This window comes from Pleurodeles waltl, chromosome 5, assembly GCF_031143425.1.
Source record: "Pleurodeles waltl isolate 20211129_DDA chromosome 5, aPleWal1.hap1.20221129, whole genome shotgun sequence".
Taxonomy (NCBI): Eukaryota; Metazoa; Chordata; class Amphibia; order Caudata; family Salamandridae; genus Pleurodeles; species Pleurodeles waltl.
In genome coordinates, this window is record NC_090444.1 from 815,839,796 (window position 1) to 815,866,863 (window position 27,068).

Below are 27,068 nucleotides of genomic sequence, written 5' to 3' on the forward strand. Positions count from 1 at the left end.
GCCCCAAAACACTATCTGGACATATCAAAATTATTAAATAGAACACTACATGTTTTTGTTGGGGGGGGGGGGGGTGGCACCTGTGTTTTTGGTCCTGGGCTCAGCAGCCATCTAGAGAAACCTACCAAACCCAGACATTACTGAAAACTAGACACCCGAGGGAGTCAAGGGAGGTGTGACTTGCGTGGATCCCCCAATATTTTCTTACCCAGAATCCTCAGCACACCACAAATCTAGCTTAAAAAAATCAAATTTGTCCACATTTCTGTGTGGGATCACTGTGCCGGGACAAATTTCCTCCCACCCAACGGGAACCAAATAGGTCCAAAAGGGCAGTTTGAAAAAAAAAATGTTTAGGCTGACAAGTGCAGCAGAAATTTTATCGGTACAGATGAGACAGTGCTGGGTGGTAGGAATTTTGTGGATTACTGCAGATTCCGGAAGGTTCCATCACAAAAATGTGGTAAAAATGTGTGCTTTCCAGCAAAGTTGCATGTTAGCAGGGCATTGTGGGTAAGGAAATGGTGTGGGATGCATGTGAAGCACACCACCCTGGAATCAACTAGATGTTTAGTTTTCAGATGTGTCTAGGTCTTGTGGATTTGTCTACATGGCAGCGTCCCAAAGTAAAAAAATAAATAAAATTGCAGCCCTCACCATTCCAAGTGGGACAATTTTGAGAGTTACCAAGCTCTCATGGCCCAAATGTTAAACAAAAAACAAAAATAATCAAATGTCCTCTTGCTTGCCATGGGATAAGATGTTTTAGTGTGCTGGGTAGAGCTGAAAGACTGTTAGCCCCTTCAGTTCGGGTGGGGGCATAACCAGGCCCATACTGGTTAGTAGCCACCACCCCACTATTTTCTTTTATTTTTTTGATTCCCTGGCATCTAGTAGACTTTCTGTCCCCTCCGGGGTGTGGATCAGGGGTAATTGCCCAAACTGCCCACTGGTGGGCAGAACAACTTTGGCCCCATTTATTTGGGGTGGGGGTATGGCCATACCCCCAACCACTTATTTAAAAAAAAAAAAAAATCTTCCCTGGTCTCTGGGAGGGAAGGCCTCTGATGAGGTCAGCGCACGAAAGCGCGCTGACGTCATCAGATGCCACCGGGGGGGGGGGGGCGGCGTGGAAGGGGAAGCGATTTCCCTCCCATCCCTGCCCAGGGGAGGGGTATGCTTGGCCATCGGGGGGGGGGGGGCGCTGGCGCTCCCTCTGGGGGCCCATAGCAGGATGAGGTGATCTCGTCCAAGGCACCAGGGAACCGGCGCCTTGGACGAGATCACCTCGTCCGAGGCACACAAGGGGTGAAAGCGAAACAAGTCTGATTTTTATGTTTACTCCCCATCTGGAATGCCACGGGAGAAAAAACAATGCACTGCCATGTTGCTCGAGCAAATTTTCAATGGCGAAGTCATTTGAGATTGCACATGAAACCTCTTGTGGTTTATTGTAGTTATAACATAAGAGAAGGCAGTGGCATCCAGTTGGTTTCGCGAGGTCTAGTTCCACTTTTAACCCATGCAAAATTAAAATTTCAAAGCCAGCCAGCAAGCTAGGCCTGTACCAGAACAGATGGGTTAAACAGGAAAAGAAGTAATGTTCTAGCTTGTTGAATTACATTGCTTACAACGTTTACCGTGCAGAAAGATAATTTACGTACATAAACAATTTGAAATGAGACATTGTTAGTTAAGCACCAGTACTTTTAAATGGTCTCTAAGGTATTCACCTGAATATTGGATGTCACACAACTGTGCCTAAGACCTTTGCTTTTGGCAAATTAAAATATTTAATCAAGGAAGCCTTATTTATGTAAGGTCGGAAAGTTCCTAACATGCCTTCTGAAATGTAATATGAGTGTTGTGGTGGGAGAAGATATTCGAAGACCTCAAGTATTCAGATGTGCACAGATCATATAGGGTTTTATTTGTCTCCAGCTCAGGTGGCCGGTAATTTTAGAAGAGAAGAGGGCGGGAGGGACACACCGGCACACATGCACACTCAAACATTCATATGTGCGTGCACAAACATCCATTGACAATACTCATGATCAAATATTCAAACATACATGCACATACCAAACATTCATTTAAAAAAAAAAAAAAAAAAAAACTCTCTCACACACCTTCAGCTCTGCTTCGGAGGTCCCAGGAGGGTTGGAACTGAGGGAATGCAGCAGTCCCAACTTGTCACAGAGTGGGTTGGGGGGGGTCAGTGAGGCTGCTGACCACACCCCACTCTGTGGTGAGGTGTCACTGATTGATATTCGGCCCTCGGTGCTTCAGGGCTTAACTGAAACATCCAGGTCCGAAGCAAGCGGTGACGTTACCCCTCGTCATGAGGGGGAAGGACCTAGAGGCACCTTTGGTATACTGAAGAAGTCAAGTTGACAGGGCTGTGACTTCTTCAGCTTTTCAAAGTTGAGCTCAGGCAGCCGGGAGCCTGTGTCTAGCACCTGGCTGCCTGACCTGAAAATAAAGAGTGTGTGTCAGGCTGACCTTAGGGATCTCTGCTTCTACATCACTCATCCCAGAGAACACAATGTGAACCATCACCTCTTTATTGTTTTACGGGAGCAAAGAAAGACCAGGCAGTGCAGAAGAGCACCTTATCTCACTGAATCATGCTCTGCATTAAGGTCTGATACACACTGGATTAGAAGCAGTCTCCGGCCAGCATATGGGCTGCCACCACTACGTTGGCACGTGCAGTACCTGTCTTGGAGATTTGCTAGGTGGCCATGTGACCATCCCTCCTTGCATTCACATACCACTAATGGATGGAGAGCCAGGTCTGTTGTGATGGACATGATGTTCTTATGGTTCTGCAAGACATTTTGGTTTGAGACAGTTTACAGATCCATCACCTGGGAGGTAATGTTTCCTGTCTTCGAAAGGAGAGGAATTAGTGGTCAGAAGAGACTCTATCTTACTGCAGATTCTTTACAATCCTCCCTGTTCTGCAAACTGGACTTTTTTTTTTTACACATAAAAAGTTCCCAAGTTCTATTTGTGCACACTTGTCGTGACCAATTTGATTTGGCTCTGTGTCTGTGGGCATGGAAGAGTCAGAAAGCAACTGTTGTAAGCATACATGGACTGCACACATCTTCTATCATGGGAATACGTCTATGCGGAGCCACCTGCTGGTGTACAGGGGTACTAAAGATTTTCCAGATCCCATCTGCCTGGAGGAATGTTCAAAGGTGAATGGTCTGTACCAGAAAGAGCGTTACCAAAAGTATCTAACTTGTTTGTTCAGTATTTAAACCTTTTATTTTCATTTACTAGTGTTAATAATTTAACCGAGTTTCACTGTAAAAGGTTTGTATCCTTGTCATTTGTTGCTGTGAAAGTTAATGCTGTTATTACCTGTGTGTTAAAAATCCTATAAAAGGTGTGTTTTCAGTCCAGTTATGAGAGTAGTAGTGATGAAATGTGTTGTTATGATGCCTGAAAAAGTTGATTTTTTTTTTCTTGCTGGATTCAACTTTCTTTTCTAGAAGTGTCTAAAACAAAAAATTATGTTGGCTAGGCTTTATTTTTTTTAAAGTAGTAAATGTTATTTTTTTCTATGTCTACAGATAAGTCTCCACATTTCTTAAGGTTGGGAGATGTGGAAGTAAATGCAGGACAGAATGCCACATTTCAGTGCATTGCTACAGGAAGAGATGCCTTGAATAACAAATTGTGGCTGCAGGTAAGACATATCTGTGATATAAAAGGGGCACAAACATCCACTCCTTACGTTCATTCAGTTTATCACAGTAGCTAAGCTTTCCATGTGTTTAATGCTACGCTTGTTTACATAGTTCATCGCTACCTGTGGATTGCTGCCTTGAAACCCTGCCATTTATCAGGTATGCACTAGTTAAAGGTATTAAACTGTGCAGTTGGCAGAAGCTGGGGGGGTTCGGCACGACGTGGGGAACCCAACAAGGTGAATGCGTCTCCCTTGGAGACAGTCTGGTGATCGCTCCAGACATGTAAAACAGCCAAGGTGTTAGCTCGGAAAAAGTCTCAGCGCAGCAAGGTAACCTTTGCTCATGCCATGGGGAGCAACAGTAAGTGTCAGTAAAGCATTGACAAAGTCTTAGTGCAGGGTGCAGGGGCCCTGGTCGAAGGCATATGGTGGTTCCCTTTAAAGTACCCTGAGCCCCCGTACTTGTTTAGGTGTTGTCCGTGAATGCACATAGTGGAGTGCTGCAGCTTGTGTCTGGGGAGCCATTGCTCCAGCAGGAGATTGAGTCTGTGTGTACTGCACTGCAGTGTTAATCAGCGCGAGTCCTGGAAGCGCTCTTGGGTGCTCAACAGCTGGTGCTCCAGGTGTCATGCAGGTCGGTCCTTGCTACAGGCCAGCGGGTCTACCAGACTTGTGGGGTAAAGATAAGGAGATCAGTCCCGTGGCAGTTGGCTGACACAGTAGTTCATAGCACCAGACCTAGGGCTCACTTTACGATGCCTGATGGGACGGGGTCTTTGATGTCCCTGAGAACCGCAGTAGAGCCAGAGGCAATTCAGCTAGCCTTTGGAGACACTCTGGGGCTGGTTGGTAGAGCTTGGGTTGCAGGGCAGAGATCAACAGGGCAGCACAGCGGTTCCTGGGAAGAGTCAGTCCTGGCAGAGTGCAGTCCTTGCACACAGCAGTCTTTACTACAGCAACGTTTTCTTGAGTCCAGAAGTGTACTGATTTTAGTAGGTCAGAGTCCCAGTACTTACACTAAAAGTGCCTTTGATGTGGTGAAGGACTTCAGATGGTTTCTGTGAAGTGCATAGGTCCCCCGTCAGCCCTCGCTCCAGATTCAGTGGGGTGGGGTAGGGGGGAGGAGCAGTAATCAGCCTCTTTGTGAGGTCTCTGGCCACTACCCTTTGAGATGTAAGTCGGAGCCCTTCCCAACCTCCTCCCCAGCAAGACCCATCAGTATGCAGTTGAATGCAGATGCAGTTGAGTATCCTGTATTGTGGGTGTCTGAAGGAAATGCAGAAGTGTTACTATCACCTAGCCCAGACCAGACGTATATTGGAGATAGACTGTAGCCACACAGGACAGTGAGGAAAGAGAAATGCCTGCTTTCTAAAAGTGCCATTTCAAAAATAGTAGTGGTAAATCCAACTTTACCACTAAAGAGGATTTATCATGACCATTCCAAGGATACTAAACATGCTTCAGCTGCTCCTCTCATATCAGTAATTACAGCTTTAAAGTATTTTAAGGAACTCCCAATGCTGTCCTGTGAGAGAGACAGCCCTTGTAGTAATGAAAAATGACTTTGGGAGTTTTTCATTACCAGGGCACGTAAAAAGTACATGTCTTGCCCATTTGGTTACATGGCACCCTGCCCTATGGGCTACCTAGGGCCTACCATAGGGGTGACGTATATGCAAGAAAAAGGGAGTTTTAGGCTTGGCAAGAGGTTTTGAATTCCAAGGCAGGGTGGCAGTGAGACTGCACACACAGGCTCTTTAGTGGCAGGCCTGAGACATGTTTACAGGACCACTTAAGTGCATGGCACAATCAGTACTGCAAGTCCACTAGTAGCATTTAATTTACTGGCCCTGGGTATACGGTATACCACTTTTCAACAAACATGCATGTAAATTAAATATGCCAGTTGTGCATACACCAAAGTTACCATGTTTAGTTCTGGTTAGGCGTAGTAAAGTGGTCAGAGTCAGAAGGCCAGCAAAAAGCTGCAGCAACAAAACAGGAGGTGACAGGCAAAACGTTTGGGGGTAAGACCACCCTAAGGATGCAAGGTCTAACAGGACCCTAGTGGATGTACTCATGCGGGTCCCCATTATATAAACCTTAAAGGCCTCCTAGCAATTGCCCCATTAATTGTGTGATTGTTAACTATGATGCACAGTGCCAGGACCTGAAAATGCCAACTAGGGATACATTTTCTCTCTCTGCCCCATTGTGTCATCACATGTAAGAGAATATGGTCTGATACAGTCTTAGGTATTCAGTACTGTAAAACATGTCAGAGACGGTGTGGAGTGAACAGGTGAATGTGTGTGTAAACAATGCAATGGGAAGAAGTAAGAGTACTCTGTTACAAGGGTACAATTCCCTCCAAAGATTACACAGTCTCCTGTTCAAGGCCCAATCAAGACAGCGCCTCAGTTGTTTTCTAGTCTTTCACCCCTCAGAGGGACTGCTACAAATGGTCAAGATCAATGAGGTGTTAGTGGCTAATCTACCAATTCCAAGGCTGACAACTTTCTAATCTTTACATTGTTTAAGTCGATCCTACTGAGGGTATTAATGCATCAAATATATCCCCCAAAATTTGTGCAAGTCCATGTCCACTTCTTTTCAAGTAAGTGTAATTTCTCATTTCTAGATTGTCAGTATAACATGTTCCTGGAAAGGCCAAGGCAGCAGAACAGCTACCCACCCAATTAAGCGGGAACTGGGAATTAGCAGATTTGCCACATATATTTCTTCTACCTCCTTCATGTCCTGCCAATGCGTTGTCCTTCACTAAATATTTCTGTTCCCATTCACTCCAATCCACCATTTCTACGGACTCATTTCCTTCTTGTTCTCGACAGTGCAGTTTCCTTCTATGCCAAATCCAAAGTTTTTTTTTTTTTTTAAATGTTTTTTTATTATTTATTATCACACAACAAAATTACACAAGTGAAAGCTGTCAATAAGAATAACATTTGCAACAGGTTCGTTCATCACATCACCCTAGACGGCTTATGTACCATGACTGGGCTATGCTGTACTTCGCCCACTTCCGCGCCACTGCCAGAGAGAACGTGTTGCCACGGGCTGGAGCAGGGGGGGGAATAGTCCTGACTGGACATCATATTAAAGCATCCTGTTGCATTGAAAAGAAAGAGAAAAGAAAGAAAGAGAAAGAGGGGAAATACTGTGGGGGGGAGATAAAGGCCGGGGGGGGCCCCCAAGACGGAGGAAACGGGGGCAGAGGAGGAAAGGAAGACACGCGCGCGAGCATTGGGTCATGCGTCCCTTTGTGTGCTGGTGTTATTGCTAGTTGGTTACCGCCTGCTAGGTTATACGGTTTCATGTTGTCTCCCCCAGCTCCTGTCCGCCTTCCTCTATTTGACATTCTGATTCGAGCCTGATGAAGGGTGGTTGCGCGCTATCACTGGGGGGTTACAGCTATTTAGGACTATAAATTGCAGATTTTAATGTTCGTTGGGGGGATCGTTCAGGGCGGGCGTTCGTCATCTTTTCTTTCTATTATTGCTACGAAAGAGTTCCAGGTGTCAAGACCTTTGACCAGAACACCCTTTGTTGATAGGAGCTGCAGCGTGTCGGCTTCGGCCCTGGCCCAACGCCGCAGCTCCGATCGCCATTGTTCAATGCTCGGCGCGACTGGTGACTTCCAGTGCATGGCTATGAGGCGTCTGTACAACACCAGTGCCAGCGCTATGCATCTTAGGGTTTGTTTCCGTCTTTTAAGGCTTGGACCTACACCCAGCAAACACAGCTCCGGGGTGGGGGACATTTCAACAGCTGTCCAATCAACAAGCAGTACTATTATGTCTTCCCATACTTTCCGGATTGGGGGGCATTCCCAGGTCATGTGGTAAAAGGTGGCTTCGGGGGTGGCGCATCTAGGGCATGTTTGCTTTGAGTGGGGGAAAATACGGGTTATTCGGTGAGGTGATAAATATGTTTGATGTAAATAATTAAACTGGGTATAGCGAAAACGCGGGTTGCGTGATACTTCTTTTGTCATTGTCAACGCCTGATTCCAAGCGGGTTGTGGTAGAGGCTCTGCTAGCACTGCATCCCACTTGTTCTTTGATTGTACTTGTTTATCTTCAGCGCAAGAAGTTAAGATTATGTATGCTCTTGACACATTTATTGAATCTTCTATGCTACCTAGCAACTCATGCAATCTAGGGGAGATATTTGGTTCTGAGTTTTCATTGCCCCAGCAAAACCTTAGTGTCTGGCGTACAGCTCCATATGCTATAAAGCTTCCGCGCCCCAGTTCATATTTATCAATTAGTGTATTGAAAGTTAGGAGGCGTCCTTCACTATAGATGTCGCCGATGGTGCGTATTCCCTTTTCTGACCAACTGTTCAGGCCAACTCTAGCTGCTATGTTGGCTATTTTCGAGATGGCCAAAAATGGAAGCCTGGGGGAATATTGTGGTGTTTTATTGTTCATGATCACATGGTGGCCCCATATCCAGTGCGCAATTTTCAGTAGTATGTTGCGTGGGTGTTTGGGGGATTCGCGATTCATCAAGTATTGTATTAAGCCCCTGTTCCCCAAAGACGAGTGGATCATCTGTGATTCAGCTCCGTCTGGACGGCTTAGCCAGGATGAGATCCATTGTAACTGGGAAGCTGCGTAGTACATTTCGAATCTAGGCGCTCCCATTCCACCCATTGTTAGTGGGTGGTGTAATTTTGTTAGTGCCACTCGCCGTCTGCCGTTGCCCCATATGAGATTTATTAATAGGCTATTCAGAGGTTTAAAGAAAGAGGCTGGGAGAGTCAGTGGGAGGGCCATGAAGAAGTACAACAATCGGGGCAGGATCACCATCTTCGCTATGGCTACTCTGCCCAATGGTGATAGAGGGAGTGAGCACCAGAAGGGCAGGGAGCCTCTAATGGATCGAATCGCCTGCCCCAAGTTGCCGTCCCTGAGATCTCGTGCGTCGTGATATATGTTTACACCCAAGTATTTGAAAGTGGTGTAACACCATTTCAGTTCGCCAGGGTTGGAGGATAATCTGTGTGCTTCAGGGACAGGACACATAGGGAATATGCACGACTTAGACCAATTTACCTTGAGTCCGGCCAACGTGCCAAACCTGTGCAGTAACTTCAGCACTTCAGGTAGGGATTTTTGGTGATCTCGTAAGAAAATAAGTGCATCGTCTGCATATAGCGACACTATACGGTGTGTGTGGTCGTCTCGGATGCCCCATGCAGGGGCTACCGCTCGTAGGTGAGCTGCTAAGGGTTCGATTGCGAGGGCGAATAAAAGCGGGGATAATGGGCAACCCTGCCTGGTTCCTCTCTCTATTTTAAACGGTTGCGAAATCGTGTCGCCCGTTTTGACTCTTGCAGAAGGGTTAGTGTAGAGTACCTCTATCCATCTGATAAATGTTCGACCGAAGCCCATACGGCGCAACGTCTCCATCAGGAAGGGCCAACCCAGCGTGTCGAATGCTTTTTCTATGTCCAGTGATACTGCCACTTGAGCATAGTCATCCGTTCGTGAGTTCGCCATAAGGCGCAATAAGTTTCGGATGTTGCTAAATGTGCTCCGGCCAGGTATAAATCCAGCCTGGTCGTGGTGTATCAGGTCCGGCATACATGGGAGCAAACGGTTGGCTAGCAGTTTACCGAGTAGCTTACAGTCTGTGTTCAGTAGTGATAGTGGTCTATATGAACGTACATCCAATGGGTCTCTCCCCGGCTTAGGTAGCACTGCTATTAGCGCTTCACGGCATGTGTCTGGTAGTTGTCCACACTCTAGCGCCTCCGTCAGCATCTCTAGATATGGGGTTAGTGTTTGAGTCGGGAACATGCTATAGTATTCAATAGGCAGTCCATCGTTGCCTGGTGCTTTGCCATGCGGCAATTGTTTTAGGGCCTGCTGTATCTCATTAATATCAATTGATCTTTCCAGGTCTGCAACCTGAGCGGTCGTTAGTTGTTTCAGCTCGATATCAGTAAAAAACTCGCTCAGTGATGTTTCGGGTGGGGGGACGGGAGCTTTGTATAGTGTGCTGTAATACTCCTTAAAGGCTAGGTTGATATCGGCCTGTGCATTTACTATTAGTCCTGTTTCTAATCGGATGGCTCCTATGGGGGATTTCCGGCCACCATTGTGTATGAGCCATGACAGTAATTTACCCGATCTGTCACCCTCTGCGTGGTTACGAGCTATGTAGTGTCGATGATCAAACAGACCTAGTCGTCTATCAGCTTCGTGCCATTGTGCGCGCTTTCCAGCTAGTTCTGTGTGTGTAATCTCGCCCCTGGCGAAGTCTTTCTCGAAAGAATGTACTTCCTTTTCTAAGTTACTAAGCTCACGTGCTAGTGTTTGACGCGCGCCGACTGTTGCTGAGATGCATGTTCCTCGTATGACTGCCTTATGTGCGTCCCATTCTGTTGATCTAGAGCCCGTTGTCCCCTTGTTTTGGATGAAGTAAGAGGATATGTGTATGGCTAATTCATCTCGGAAAGGGGGGTCTTGTAGCAATCGGGACTGGAGGCGCCAAGTTGGGATGCATGTGCGCGGGCTGCCCCATCTGAAATGAGCGATGAGAGGGGAGTGATCTGAGATTACCCTAGCGGTGTAATCAGCGCTAGTGATCTTGTGAGTGATGTCTTGGGAGATGAGGATAAGGTCTATGCGAGTGTGGAGGAGGTGTACTGGGGAGTAGTATGAGTATTCGCGATCATGGGGGTGTATATGCCTCCAGGTATCTATGAGACGGTGGTCTACCATCCATTGACGCAGCATCTGCGAATTTTTGATTGCTTGGGAGGCTGCTATGGGGGGGTGTGATCTATCCGTATCTATATGTGGAACGCAGTTCATATCCCCGCCCCAGATACATGTAGAGGGTAGGTCGTTTGAGAAGTGTGAGATTGTTTTGTGTAGGAATTCACTTTGTCCGATGTTCGGGACGTACAGTCCGTTCAGTGTTACTGGTTCCCCATCTAAGTGGCCTGTTAAATGTATGTATCTGCCCTCTATGTCAGAAACGCCGCGCCGCACAGTGTACGGGACCCCCGGGGCTATCCATATCAAAACCCCTCTTGCGTATGATGAATTTCCCGATCCGTGGACCTGCCCGCCCCACTTTCTTTCCAACCAGGGAATATCTACAGGGGTAATGTGCGTTTCTTGGAGAATGGCTATATGAATATTGTGACGCTTTAGGTGCGCGTGTATCCTATTGCGCTTTCTTATGCCCGCCATACCCTTAACATTCCACGTCATTATATTATATGTTGGTTCCTTTTTTGTCATGTTAAGTTAGGTTGTTGCACACCTATTTTTTTGTACAGTTGGGTCAATCCCGTGACGCGTCCAGAGACTGCTGTTAGTCTAGTGCGCGCTGCCCACCCACGTCTCCCCTCCGCCACCAGCGCCCGCCCGCCAGCCCCCCCAGTCCTACAAAACAACATTATCATAAGAGAATAATAAAAATGAGAGCAAAAAAAATAATAGGCAAAAGGATATTTCGGGTAAAGCCCGGAGATAAACATAATGGCACAACTGGTGCCTAAACTGCAAACTGCGAAGTTAAGTTCCATTCGGGAGTGACTTGGTAGTCGGAGAGCGTGGTTTTGGTATAGCCGGGCGGGAACCGACCCGTCTCCAGGATAATTTTGTCCCTGCTCGGTCCAAATTGTAAGTACAACCGCTTTGGTTACCCTGTTAGTCCCAGTCAAGGAAGCTAGCGGCCAGTTCCCATCCCTAAGAAACCACCAAGCACCGCTCCAGGCCGCATAAGGGCGGAAGGTCGCGTGTCCTAACGCCGGACTCGTGTCTGTGGCGCAGTTCATATTCCCTCACGAGGTCTAGAGATCATCCGCAACGCGCGGTGTAAGGTCAGGGCCGGCCAGTAGGAAGGAGGAGGATGCACTTGATTCCCCTCCTGGGGATCCGCTGTCTGTAGCATCTGTGTCACTTCGGGTTTTGGATTGTGGTCGAGTGAAGGAGCTAGTTTCCCTTAATATTTGAGCTTGCTCTGATTCCATTTGCGATTTCGTTGGGCGCAATGTGGTCTTGCTTTGTTTTTTTTTCCTCCTGGAGCTGGGTGTTATCCAGTCCTCAGTTGTTGTCTTTTCCGTTGGCGGGCTGATCAAACCTTTAGCGTGAATCCAAGTCCATGCATCCTCTGGGGTAGGGAATATGAGCGTTTTCTCATCTATGGTGATACGCAGGCGGGCTGGGAACATGAGAGAATAAGTTATATTATTTTGTCGCAAGATTTGTTTGATCTTTACAAAGGTTGCTCTTCTACGTTGTACTTCCAGCGTATAGTCCGGGTATGCAGATATGTTATTATTTTCCAAGCTGATTTGACTGGAAGATCTAAAGTGTTGAAGAACAGAATCTCTTTCTCTGTGGTTAAGAAATCTAGCTATCATGGGTCGGGGTGGCGCTCCAGGCCGAGGGGGTCTGCCCGGTATTCTGTGGGCTCTCTCTATCATTGGTGATTTTGTGGCATCCTGAGTTTTCATTATTTCTTTCAGCCAGTTTTCTAAGAAATCCTCGGCTTTGGGTAGTTCCAATCGTTCTGGGATGCCAATGAATCTGATATTGTTACGTCTTGAGCGCCCCTCTGCTTCTTCAGCTCGGCGTTGTAGCTGTGCCAACTCAGTTTCCATCTGTTTGAATTTGCTTTTCATGTCTTTCATTTCCGGGTGAACCGTTTCTAGCGACAGTTCAGCATTATGCACTCTGTCAGACAGTTTGCGGTGGTCAGCTCGGAGTAGGGAGACCTCCAGCACTGCGGCATCAATTTTCCCTTCTAGCGAAGTTTTGGTTTCCATAATTGCCTGCATAATTTTATCAAATTGCTGGGAGTGTGCGCGTAGCGTCTCGCTCAGTTGAAGTTGCGTTGCCTTTTGCATGTCCAGTTGGCCCATGGAGGGGGGGGTATCTCCCTCCGCTGAAGTCCCTGTTTTGGAATGCTTAGGCTTGACCATTGTGACCACTATGCGACCGGGGAGAATTAGGCCGTGTGAAATCAGCTATGTGTACTGGTGGGGCGAAGCAGAGCCACGCACGTCAAAGTGGGTGATTTTAGCGTTATCAGTGGTCCAGGCGTGGTTGCTTATTTTCAGGGATATTAGGAGTTAGTATGTTAATTTGTTGACTGAGGCCCTCCTCGTTGCAAGGCAGAGAGCTGAATGCCACTGGCCTGGTACAGGTGCGTTGGGTTTTTCACTTATTTGCTTGTGGCTTGATACTTTGGTGACCCAACGTGGTTGTTTTATGTGCGTTTAATTTATTCTGTGCCAGCGCTCACAATCTACTTGCTTCAATTTCTTTATCTTCTTCCTGTTTTTGTTTTTTTCATTCTTTTTTTTTTTTTCTCTTTTTTATTTCTTTTTTCCTTTATTCTGATTTTATTGGCTCCTCCTCTCTTTTTTGTTTATGTATTTTTATTTTATTTTTTGTAAATTTTTTCCTTCTTCCTTTCTTTCCCGTTCCTCCGCCTCTGCTTCCTACTTTTTTATCTTCTGTGCTGGGTGCTGGTGCTTGAGGGTCGTGGTCGCTGGCCCAGCGCCCTGCACGGGAGGAGAGGCCGAAGGTCCCCCCAGCCGGTCCGGTACACTCCACCAAAGGCACGCCGGGGCCCCCACTCCACCCGGGCACGCGTCCGCCGGCCGCCTCCACAGATCAAGGGCGGAGTGCCAGGGCGAGCCAGACGCCCGTTCCCGGCGCCGACACGTCCAAGGCCCGACCCCGCAAGGAAACACCGCCCAGTGCTCCCGCCGCAGCGTCACCGCACGACGCTGCTACCAGTTCTTGGTAGGGGGGCCACGTGGAGCTGTAGGGATGCTAAGCCATATCAGGGGGGGCTCGCTCACTGCCGCGCGCCCCCCGTGTTTCTTGTTGCTCCGATGGAGCGCGGCCGAACCGGAAGCCGCGGCGTCCCCCAGGCCGCGCCCCAGCCAGCAGGCCCGCTCCCAGGGCCCACCGCAGTCCAGGCCCAACAGCCCTCGACCCCCCCGGCGATCCCACGGGGAAGCCGAACGGGGCGACCCGACCGCCGTGCTCACGTCTCGCCGGCCGCGGGAGGGCCGCCTCACCTCCCGATCCACAGCACCAGGCGCGTCTTGCTTCCTCGAATCCAGCAGTTGATCACGGGGCCATCCGCAGCTACTTTTGTGTCCTTGAGGGCTGCCCCCGGCACTGGGGGGGTAGCCTCAGCATTTTATGGCCGACCGGGAACCAGGGACCAGGATATTCGGCAAGAAGGAGGGCCGCGAGCGGAGCTCTTTTCTCAAGCGTCCGCTCCGGCCGCCATCTTGGCCACGCCCCCCATGCCAAATCCAAAGTTAACGTTAAATATTTCTTTCTACCTTGCTCCTTTCCTTCTCTCGATTCTTACTCAACTACCTCTATTGCTATTTCCTTATCCTTGCATTAAGTCATCTACAAAGATTCTTTCCGCATGGGTAATTTAGCATGAAAGTTCATGTGCATCTGGGTAAGTTAGGTTAGAACGTGCAAGTGGCAAGAAGCATTTTGCAAAATGGTCTGGTTTGCTCACTTGCTTATGAGTGTTTGAAAATCGAGAAATATGATTAGGGATCGTATGTACAAATTTGAAGGGCTTGTAACAAGTACTTTATTTAAGGTAACTTAAAATTAGGAAAATGTAGCTTATTTGAGTCCTGATGATAAAACCGATTCCAGAACACAGTACAGGAAAATGTTTAAGACAAATGGAGATGACATGTTGAGCCTTTAGCTGCAGATATAGAAAGATAAGAACAGACAAAACAATTTTCTACATACATCAACTGTATGTACTCGGCAAGCATTTGGAAATAAACATGATCAAAAATACTTTCAGTATTCGAAGGATGTGAAACTTTCCCTACTGACTTTACTAGTTTAATCACTGTTGTTTGATTCACTCTGATTAGGAGAGGCATTTCCCTCTAACGGATAGAAAGCCAACTACGGAAACTACTATGGCAATAGCCAAAACTAGGAAAATAAGAGAAAGGGACCGGGAGATTACTGGTCTAGTGTACAGCCTCCCAATAAAGATATTTAACAACAAAAAAGTACACTGTTCCAAAGTGAAAGAATAAGAGCGAACCTCATTCTACAGGAGCGAGAACCCTCATGCATCACATTGGATGACTGGCTTCATCATTGGGAAGGCTCCTCGTCAAGCCGGTGCTGCAATGCCTGACGGGCTCCCCAACGGGGGGCTCTTAACCGGATTTGCTCAAATAGTAGCAGCCGAGGTACAGGTCAACTAGACAAGGTACCAAAATGCAAGTACCCGAGCAAAAGATGGAGAGAAAAGAGTTTCTAAAATTGGTTATCCATCGAGCCAAAATAATCATGAATTTAATCAGTGTGAGTCCAATGGAGACCAAGACTAAAAACAAAAATTGGAGTAGGGGTGAGTCAATAATGTTCACCTACTCTCAAATAAAGGCACTAGAGGATAAACCCATTGTGGTACCTCTAGACATCGGGTCTACATGTTTCGCGTCTAGGTGGTCCAGCCTGATCCAATGACGCTTCATCAGGACCAAAGGAAACAACTTCTCCAAACTCTAAGCTAATGTGAACCCTATTAAGGGAAGGAAAAGCAGTCACTTACTTTTAATCAGTTATGCTACGTCAAAAATGTCGCCCTGAGTAAATAAGGAGAATTAACAATAGTTAATAGGTATAATAATGCAATCCCAATTATAGTGCACACGTGAAAATACAGTGATTAAGGTGCAACACTCAAGTGGAAGCGTAACAAACATTTGCTTACCATCCCCGGTGTCAGGATAGTGCTCAGAGGGATCGCATGTCAGGATAGGGAACTGACATTCTAAGAAGTGATAATTATAAAAATTTGGATTGTTAATAATGATTTTGATGGTACTAGGTGGCAACCTTTCTTGCTTACTCACAGTCAATCATCAGCTTCAACTCATTCGGGCTGAAATCCATAGTAGTTACAATTACAAATAATGTGACATGGTAGAGTAAAAAACAGAAACATAGTAAAGCTTTTTTCACATTATCTCAGCAAAAAAACAGCAGGGTCCATTAAAGGCACTCAACCTCCCCTCGTAGTAAGTCAGGATAACAAGGAGAAATTTCAAAAGTCGTCGCTGTAACCCCAAGTCTAGATATGTGCAGAGTTAAATATATCAGAGGGATCCCGTGTATTGTGTAAACCTGGGCACCCACGAAAGTAGCCCCATCGAGCTAACAGAGTTAAACGAATACCTGGGTCCGTCCGTGACCGAGGTGAAAACTTACTTCAGTTTCCTCGATGTAGGCTATTGAACCTACCCTGCCGACGCGCGTCCCCATTAGACACCTGCACGGCGTTCGAACGGGTCTTAAATGTGGTTAGCAAGACCCGGAAGAGCTGCCGGCTTGTGCGTCACTAGAAAGAGAAAACAGACTCGATCTTAGATGGAAGGTCGCTGTCTGTTGGGAGGGCCGAGACATATTAGAACGGGAGGAAAGTCAAGGTTGTGCAAATCTGCAATTCTGGGAAAAAGGTTATTCAAAACTGCAAATTTCTGAAATTTTTTTAACTCAAAAAATAATTAATTAAAGGTGGAATTAGATGTTTCATTAATTGTGTAACACTACAGTCATAGAAAAATTAACTACAACTGAAAAGTAGAGATAATAAAAATGGCTATAAGAAACAGCGGTTAAGATGAGAGTGAAATCCACTGAATATCGTCATTCAAGCCCCTTATTGAAGTCCCTAATTTAAAAATCCAACATTGTTCTATTCTAAAAAGGGAGTTAGGGCCATTGGGGAGGACTTTGGGGGCCTCCAGGACCACCTACCAAAGGTCCTCTGGAGTATGGGAAGCGTCCAAAAAGTGAGCGCAGAGTTTAGTAGTCACTCAATTGCATTTAATGTTGCTCCTGTGTTCATTTATACGTATCTTGACGGGACGTGCTGTCATCCCAACATAACGTAAACCACAGGGACATGTAATCATATATATGCAATTCTTAGAGTTGCAGTTCGTGTGTCTCCTTAAATGCCACCTTCCAACAGGGTCAAGGTCTAATGTCATAGTTCGATTCGTTAGGGAACAGACATTGCAATTGCCACAAGGGTGATGTCCTACAACCGGAGGAAGATCCCACAATGTCTGTTGTCTTTGTGTATCATGGGAAGTCCGTGGCCGTGTGAGGACCACTATGTATTTAATGTTAGAAGTACGTTTAAAGGCGTATAGTGGTTTTGGAATTTCAATACCACCACTCTCCAAAATCGACCAACGTTTATTGACCAATTTCTTTATATTGTTGGACAATGGGGTGAATGTGGTGACACAAGTCATGCGTGTCTGAGGGATTCTCTCCTTTGTCGCCAATAAGCAGTCCCTATGATTATTTTTAGCTCTTTTTTCGGGCCAGATTTACTGTTTTGATTGGATAGTGTCGTTCATAAAGTTTTGTTTGGAGGGTATCTGCTTGTCTATCAAATTCCTGCATAGAACTACAGTTCCGTCTTAACCGTAGGAACTGACCTACGGGTAAATTATCTCTTAAGGCCTTAGGATGATGACTCTCATATAGTAGCAGGCTATTCCGATCTGTGGGTTTTTGGTATGTACTGGTTGTTAAAAGACCCTTGTCAAAAGTAATCATCAAATCCAGGAATGGCAATTGGGTAGAAGATATTGAAGCTGTAAATTTCAAATAAGGATCGAGGGAGTTTATCCAGGTAGTGAATTCCTCTGCTAATGATAGAGGACCCTGCCATATGACCAGAATATCATCTATGTAACGTTTCCATAGATGGATGTTATTTTCAAAAAGGTTAGTCGGTGCTAGAATGTATTTTCTTTCGAAATCATACATGTATAAGCAGGCTAGGCTGGGGGCAAAAGTACTGCCCATCGATGTCCCTCTAATCTGGTGAAAAAACTGTTCTTCAAATTCAAAATAGTTCTCTGTTAAAGCCAAAGTAGCACATTGCATGATAAAGGCTATAGGTGTGGACAGAGACACGGAATCATTCCGTAGTGCCGCTTCCACAACCAGTAAGGTCGCATCTTCTTGAGGAATATTCGTGTAGAGTGCTTCCACATCTAAGGTGATGATCACATTTATCTCACCGGTGTGATTAATCGATTCAATCAGGTTAAGGACATCCTTGGTGTCCTGTAGGTAAGTGGAAGAATTCCTCACAAGAGGCTGCAAAAAATGGTCACAAAAAATTGACAGTGGTTCTAGAACAGAACCAATGCCTGAAACAATTGGTCGTCCAGGAGGAGGTTTTACACCCTTGTGAATCTTGGGTAGAAAATAAAAATATGGGATTCTAGGGTGAACTGTGTCAAGGAATTCCGCCTCTTTAGAGGAGATCCATAAGTTGCTTTTAGCTTCCTCCAGGAGGCTTCTAATCTGAGTCTGTAGTCTCCGAGTTGGATCACTAGTAATCTTAGTGTAATAGAGGTAGTGTCACTTAAAAGTCGTAGGCACTCTCGTCTGTAATCCACTGTATCCATAACCACAATTGCTCCACCCTTGTCAGCTTGTTTAATAACAATATTGGGATCAATTGCTAGCTGTTGTAAAGCCTGTTTCTCTCGCTTAGGAATATTAATGTAAGGATTTTTTGGACATAGACGGGAAACATCGGCTAGTACTACCTTTTCAAATGTCAGTACTTCGCTCGGCATCATCGTTGTCAGAGGTACAAAGCTAGACGTTTTTTTAAGGCCAGAATCACATACTGGTTCCACAGGTTTATCTTTGAAGAACACATGGAGTCTACCCTTTCGGAAAAACTGAGCCAATTCAATGTGTAGGCGAAAAAAATCCTCGTTGGGAGTTGGGACAAAACCAAGACCTCTATTGAGGATATTAGTCTCGTCCTCTGAAAGTTCTCTCTGAGACAAATTCACCACTAGGTTCTTGGTGTGGAGTTCTTTGTGTGACTCCTGGTAACCATCTGTGGTTCGTCCTTTGACCATTGGACATGTCTGCCTCTTCCTCTTCTTCTGCCTCTGCCCCGGCCTAAAAAAAGGCACAAAGGGCACCATGGGGCGGGGTTGGTAGAAGGGATATGGTGGTTGCCACGGTATGGGTTGATTAACGGGATAGGGAGGGTAATTGTAGAAGGATTGTGGTGGATTCTCATCCGAACTCCGACCATCTGATAATGAAACACTGCTGAAATGGCGTGGTTTCTTATATGAGGAAATTGATCCGTCTGAGGAGCGTGCCAAAACTACTCTGGCAATTTTGCAGCACATCCCACCATGTTACTTGCGCTACAGATCAGGGCAGCCGATAATATCACTTCTTCATTTGTTTAGTTCTTTTTATTTATCTTCTTTCTATCCAATTGTCTCTACGTTATTTTAAAATCTACTGCGATAGTTGATTACATTAACTACCTACCGTTGGACTCTATGGTCCTCAAACTGTTGGCTTTAGGTAAATGGTCTGAAATCTTTGTTTGTGCAAGTTTGTGTCCTTTGTCTCCTCATTTAGAGTCTTTGATTCCATGGAGGCCTGTTGATGTCATTCTGTAAATCACTTGAGTCTCTGTCAATCAGTGCGCATTAAGTCCAGTCAGTACCAGAGTACTTTTGGTTCGGTTTTCTCGATATCTTTTAGCTCTTGGATTCAGGTTGATCAAAGTCACCATCACTAAGCTCTCCTTAGCCTTTGTTATCTTGTCCCTCTAGTGCTCGATCCTATAGAATAGTCTCTGACCTCCTTGGTTTTGACAGTGTTCATCTTCTTTTGCTTTCAGTTCTTGGCCGTTTGTCTTCATTATGCACTCTCTTCTTTGAGGTAATAGTCACTTCAGGCTCATAAGGCACAGTTTAATTCTCAGATTCAGAGCTTTCTCCTACTGCTTCTCCTGTATCATTGTCGGACAGAGGCCTATGCTGCTGCATGGAGTGCTTTGAATGCTCATGAGTACCAGTGAACATGCAAATTACCATTTGAAGTATGTTCAGCATATGCTTCTGCTAACTTTGCTTTGATTGTCCCGTTTACCCTCTGTACCCTAGTCTGTAACTGCAGTGAAATCTCCGGCCAGGATTCAGGGCTGTGCACAGTGACTGCATCACCTCGTTCTTGAAGTGACTGACTTAATCTGATTCAAGATAAAACACAGGATCAACTCCCTCAAGAGTATTTTGACCATTGTTAGACTGTCAAGTTTCTTAGTAGGATAAGCTTAAAACCCATTTGGAAAGCAAGCATTCAATAACTAGTATATGACTCAGCTGGGGACAGCAGGGCATCTCCAGAAAATCGATTTGGAGTCAATTGAAAGGACCATCTGACTTTTCTATGTGGGTTATGGCTGCAACAACCTTTCAGATTCCATTCATATTGTGGCAAATAATGCACCTCTGGCACATACTTTCGTCCTGACATGGAAATGAGGGTTGCACCAATAACTTTTATAGGTCTGCACCGTTCCATCTCTACTGACATGGGTCGGGCCATACATGTGTTGGACCATCGTGGCAACATGAAATCGGGCTGACTTGATTTTCCCTTGTCTGATACCCAAATGCCACTGTACTCCTTCAAAAATCCTGTTTTCTCCTATTTCGTTTTCTCACTTTTAGGAACCTTGTGCTGTAAATCTCTTAGCTCTCTGAATATTTGTATAGTGTTCAACATATTAAGGATTGTCACATTTTCCTCAATACATCTAAGTGATGTGTGCTGGACTGTAGAGCGCAATATCTGGAGAGCTCGCCTGTTTAACTGTTTCCTGAGGTAACCAAATCATCACTACTCCTGTAGGCAGCACACTTCACAATAGCCATTTCCTTTAGCAACTGGAGGGCTGTAAACAAATTCATAATGTACAGACTGATGTGAAAAATGGAACCAGAGGAAACCCTCTCTGTGACCACAGCTGTCCAAAAGCGTGGACAACACCTAATCCATACTGGCCATCCACTTAAATGGCGACTTTGAACCCATCACATGCACAGTACGCCCTTGTCAGAACTATCAGGTACTTTTGCATGAGAATCTCAATTTTGTGCGGGTCCATTACAATGAGCATGTGGCCCATTACAATGCCCTCGCTCTGTTGTATGCTCAAACTGACTGCTGCAACCACTTTGTGACATCGAGGAAGTCCAGCGGCTACATGTGTAGCTGAAAAATAAGCCACAGGGCGCTTTGCCTCCCAATGTATCTGCATCAAAACAGACAGCACACACCCATTGTGTTCACGACAAATTCTTAGTTTTAGTCTGACATTCCAAGCCAGAATGCACTGCTGAGTAAACATTTGAGGTTTTGGAACACTTCCATGCTTTCTAAATTCATTAGTACTTGGTCATTGGCTTCATAGTTCATGAGTCTCTGTAGGGGCTTTGCCACAAAAGAAAAGTTGGGAATCCACTGACAAAAGTAGCCCACCATTCCCAAGAACATTCTCACCTCTGTGTGGTAGAGTATTTAATCTTGAGAACTGTTGAGATGTACTCATGCAATACTCTTCTTGCTCTGTTCTCAGTTTGGTGTACTAGTTACCCAACCTCTCTGATAATACTGCAGTTTGTCACAGGGAAACCTCATGGCTGTTATCGGTAAGGTGGTTGAGCAGGGCTGTTGTGTCTTCTCTCATATCTATATCTCATTTGTCAATTATGCCACAACCAGATCATCAATATATTGTGTAAATGTCAAACTGCAAAGCTACTTTAAGTGCTCTAAATGTTTCTTCAGCAATTGATTAAAGTATGAGGGACTTTCTGTGTATCCTTAGGAAGCACAAGACCACATATGAGTCTTATCTTGGAATCTGAAAGCAAAGAGATACTGGCTGTTGTTGTGGGGGGGGGGGGAGGGAGAGAAAAGAGTGGTTGACACTAGGTAATAACCATAAACCATGCAGCCTCTGGGGAAATTTGTAACAGGATTACAGCCGGATTTGGTGCCACTGGATAGCATGGAACAGACTATTTTATTAATTGTTCTAAGGTCCTCCTCTACTTGCCATTTTTTTACTTAATTTCTACAAAGGCACAATCTGAGAGTTTCATTTATCCCAGTGACTTACTTCAGAATGCCCTGTTCTATCTGGATCATTTGTGTTACACCAGCTATTGCTTCTGTCGAAAGCATGCATGGAGGCTCTTAAGGTAATCTTGAGGAGTTTGGTATTTTTGTAGAGGCCACTTGCCTTCCCTGTATAATCCCACACTTCCTCTTTCAATGTTGCCTTCAAATCAGAAGGTAGATCTTCGTTGGTGAGGACAGGGTAAAGTCTTGTTACGGATTCTTGGGATTTTAGTTTGAATTCTGCATCAGCTGCATACCTCCAACTGCCTACCTCTCCAAATGCATACCTTTCGGCATGCAGTAAGTCACACAATGGAGTTTACAAACCAGGTCCCGTCCTAGATGTTTCGCAGGACTTAAATTACAGATTAGAAACCAGTAATTGTCTCTGATTTAACCTATTTTTACTGGCACTGGGGTTGAAACTTTTCCCAGGAGGGGTAAGTTCAATACCTCAACCATCGTAACACTTGAACAAATGACTCGTGTTATCAATCAGAAATGATACAGGTTATCCATTCATTTCACCTTCCACAGTGGGACCACTCTTATCCACTTCCAGAATTGCACCAAACACACAATCTTCCATCCCCTCAATTACTGTGATTGTGACTGATCAAGTCTGATGGGTCTCTAACAACATGGGGACCTAGGTCATGTGATCTGTAAATGGACTTTGATGGATTCTGGGAAGGGTCTGGCGGTTAGAACTTCTATTCTCCATTTGTGGCTGTATCATAGGAACCTCAGGCACATCCGGCCTTATGCTTTTCTAGTTAATCATAGGATACAGCAGCATCACTCCTTCCTGTGAAATGGCATTCTACACTTGTTGCAAATTGGGCAAAGAGTAATATTATGCAATGCATCAATATTAATATCAGCAATATTTTGTCTACATCTTCCTTTTTCATCTACATTCCCTCCCTGCACATACAGCACAGAAACTCCTTGCATGTTTACACCAGCAAGATCTAAACCTGAATCTATCATGCTCAAATGACTTGCACTATCTTTAAGCATAAACTGTATCATATTTGGATTTCATCACAGTCGGGGGGACATTTGTTTTCCGTGCTCTTGGATCAGCCAGTCTATGACTCGCTTACACTCAACCCTCAAATCTTTCAGAAAAAAACACTTCAAAGAACTTGCATAGGTCCTCTAATAAAACCTTTGAAATGGGCACACTTTGGCCTATCTGGATGTTCTATTTATTTCCTTCAGCTTCAGGGGACAGGTTGTGAAATGGAAAAGTTCTGCTCGAATCCATGGGCCATTCACAAATTCTCCTCTCTGCCCCTTTCCCAAGGGGCATTCTCTTGCTGCTGCCTCACTGCTTTCACAGTTTTTTTTTTTGCCCTAAGTCACCTCTTTTTCCTTTTCACTTTTGTCCTCCCTTTCTTGGACCACTGCTCCCTGAACCAAAAATCACTGTTCTCCGATGCACAATACCAATTACTTAACATGGGTATTCGGCCCTGGCAGCTTTATTGGCTTCATATCCTTGTCGTGTATGGTCATTCTGAAATTCTTCCCCAACTTCATCCTTTGAGACAATTCAAATCCATACTTGTCTGCCAACCTTTCCATCTTAGCATGTGCCTCACACGCTACTCTTGCAGCTTCCTTGCTCCTGTACACCAATTCATTATCACTGTAGTGTCTTAGAAATTCTAATCCCAGGCTTCCCTTTGCAATCTCCTCAAACTCAGTTTTCAACTGGGGGACATTTAATTTCTGGGGGACGTTTCCACTGGGCGAGGGAGACATTTTGCAAACTACAGCTGCTGTGACCCCTTCAATGCTAGGTGAATTAATGTGTCCTGCTTCTAGAATCCTGGGTATTAAGGTGATACTTGTGCCAACTGGAGTCTGCAGGATACTTGAAGTTGGCTGTACTTACGGAGTACTTGTAATCAGGGTTGTCAGGGGAAGACTCATGTTTGTCAAAGCCTTGGATGAGATCTAGGTATCAAGTGTCTGTTGAACACTTTGGATCAGTGAGGTGTTGGAGGTACTGATGTCTACGTAGCTTGGGGGTACACTTGTCTCTGTGGTGGAGCGTGCCATTATTATTACTCCTGGGTAATTCTGGGGTGTTTTCCCTGTTGGTGGAACTAAGTTGTAAGGGGATAGTCTTGATCTTAACAGGACACCTAGGAAATCCCATCATCATTACTCTAAGATCATGTGTAAATTCTCATATTTCTTTTTGGTAGAGGATTTCTCCTTCTCTGGATTGTCACTGACTAGTACATTGTGAGGTTATAATAGTTTTTCCTTCTGAAGTAAGGAGAGCGACGTCTCTACATGAAGAAATCATACTCTTATATAAGATTCTGAACAAAGAATTTAATACATTCATCACAGTAGTACATGATTCCTAAGCTCTAAATCAATCAGAATAAGGCAAGAGAAAAACATTTACAACTGACTACATTCTTCAAAATTATCACTGTCCTACCAAGTAGAGCTTCTCACAAGCAACACCTGCACGTGGAACAGAGAAAGATACCTGATGTGTGATTCTCCATGGGATAGTTAGGTGTAACCTTGAATGTTTATACTTTCTTCAAAACGGTCTGTGAAAGTCTTTGTCCTTTTCACATTTAGTTTTTATTCCAGTGAAACATAGAAATGCAAGTCTGTTCACATTGGTATAATGAAACGTCACAGCAAAGATGAAGTCTGAGGCCTAGTCTGCCTTAAGTTAGCTAGTGTACGAGTTTCCAGTATTGCAAAGCATTACATTTCAGGCAAACAGCTATATCAATATCATTGAATTATCTACCTTCTATCATATTTCTCAACTCATGTTTACCTGACAGGCTATTCAAATGTTGGAGGTGTTTAAACTGGCTATATTTTATATTTTTTTAAGAATGTGGAGTCCAAAGACGGAGAGTCCTAGATACAGGGGCTTCTGGTTCGATATCGACACCATGGTAACAGTCTCCTTAATTTAAAAAAAAGTATTTGTTTTTCCTCTATGTACGATAATAAAAGCTAGGTGTTTGGGTGTAGAAACTAAATCATGACCTATAAAACATACCTCTGTAATAGAGCAGAACGTCAAGAAAGATTTTTATGGTCTCCGAATTGAAGAACTAGACATTAATGTAGTCTGTCCTTAATTTAGCATGTTTGTTGGTGATAAAAGGCAGCATAATATCTTTATCTATTAGAAATATAGCTTTTTGACCTGGTTGACTAAATATAAGGTTTGAATCGACTTATATTTGGAGAACAAAGTAAATTCATTTTTATTTTAAATAATTAACGAAAAGGAAATTGTTTTATTGTTAGAAATTCCCCATCTTTTATGAGTTTTTCCCAGGCTGTACTTTTGCTTTATCGTTCACTTATTCAGCCAATATTACATCTCTTTATTCTGTTTTCACCACTGACATTTATTTCAATCTAAATACGTTTTAGCAGACTGTCCCGATGCATTGCCAGCCTCAGTATTGTGGTCACACCACCAGAAATTGCCACTTTACAATGGGCGACTTTGGACGCACCCAGTCACTGATTATAACCAAAAGGCACCAGAACTCTTTTATTATAAGTTGTTAGAGTTCTGACGTAACAATACCTGCTACCAGAGACCGCATCAGGGGTGAAAAGCTGGTCAAGTCACAGAACATATATAAAGCAGCTGTTTGAAGCAAAGCTTCTTGTGCTCTATTTTTTACCTTAACATCACAAGCAGAGAGCACATGTTTTGCACTCCTTAGAGAAAATCTGGAATCTTTATGATTGTTTCTACACACTCTGAGCTACTGAAGATGTTTTTATAAACTAACTTTTATTCAGCTGTTTGTAATAGGTATACAACTAACAGATTTCTGATGTGTTTGAGGTTTTAGTTGTACTCTTTGTGTTTGCAGACATTCGCACTCTTTCATATGAAAGATCTACGCACCAAGGTTTAAGGTAGTTTTTGGAAAAGGGGATGGTGTGACCATATATTATATGGGATAAAGTACCCCCTGGCGTATATGATTCGGATATTGCAAGTGACCTTGCAGTTCCATAACCTTATAAAGGATCTCCTTGGTAACGTGCAGTATCATTATAATGTACAGCGGGGTACTTTATCCCCTATATAAAGAAATTCATAAATCAGGACAGGCATATTGGTGTAAAAATACGAGAACATTCCAAAATAAAATCTGGATTAGGGGTAGCAAATGAGAAAAATTGCAGTAGAATGAGTGCCGGTATTCTCATCCTGTCCACTTGTCACCCGATTGTTACTTGGAGTAAATTAAGGGACCTTTGTTGGTTTCATTAAAATGCACCTCTTCTTTAGGTGTTGATGTACATGTTCTATTTCATTCTAGTTTTTCTAATAGTAGTGTGAAGCAAACAAGTAAAATAAATTAGGATTTAAGCAATACACTGCCCAAGACTCCCACCACCCTAATATGGTATACCCCTCTGCATCCACACCACACTCCTGTATTAATAATTAAAGCAACTATAAGATTTAAAGTTTATATTCAATGGGAAATTGTTTAATGGTTTTTTGTTTCCCCTTCGGAAAGAAACAAGGGTGCTAGTTAACTGACTGCAAATGGCTCTTTTTAAGTCATAGCCTACCAGATTGCTCAGCTGTCTGCATATGCTAAAGCAGGGGTGTCCAACCTTTTTGTAATACGAACTACTTATGTTCAGTGCCTGAGCTACTGTTCATACTATTAGTGCTGCAATAGTGACCGCAGATCACTGTCAGACAGCTAATCAGGCAAATTACATTGGTGGCTATCATATGCAAGAACACCAGCAATGATCACACCAGGCATAGTTGCCAGCAGTAATGTCATAAAGTCTCTATCAATGTGGAATTGCCTACATGTGTAATACATAACAGCCGCAGCTGAAGTGCTGCTGGCACCAAGAAAATACACTTTAGTAGTAAGTCTCCCCAAGACTACATGGTTTATACCTCAAAGATCAGCTTTAAATATATTTTGGAAATTCAACCATTTTTTTTAAAATGTAAGCTTAGGAGTTCTGAATATATACACATTTTCGTCTCATATGCACATTTTTTAATATTGGCATATATAGATATTAATTCAACCAAACAAAAGCGTTTAATTTAGTAGGTTTTGCTGCACACAAGAGAGCTACTGACAAGTAGCTGGAGAGCTACTAACAGCTCACAAACTTCTCGTTGGAGATGCCTGTACTAAAGACATCTTGGGGACTTTCAGAAATTTGACATACAAATGCATTCCACCTGTTGCTTGCTGTTAGCTTTGTGATTTGTAGCTCACATTAGCTTGTTTTCCCTTT

The 27,068-nt window shown here is 44.4% G+C and overlaps 1 protein-coding gene across 8 annotated transcripts in view; it reads left to right on the forward strand.

The window, feature by feature from the left end:
- The window catches only part of PTPRK (protein tyrosine phosphatase receptor type K), a 1,183,996-nt gene that overhangs the window by 488,965 nt on the left and 667,963 nt on the right, over window positions 1-27,068 (forward strand). For all 8 annotated transcript variants that reach the window (XM_069234833.1, XM_069234830.1, XM_069234832.1 and 5 more), the window contains exon 5: window positions 3,588-3,703. In XM_069234833.1, the coding sequence (XP_069090934.1) occupies window positions 3,588-3,703 (116 nt within the window). The remainder of the gene's footprint in view (window positions 1-3,587; window positions 3,704-27,068) is intronic.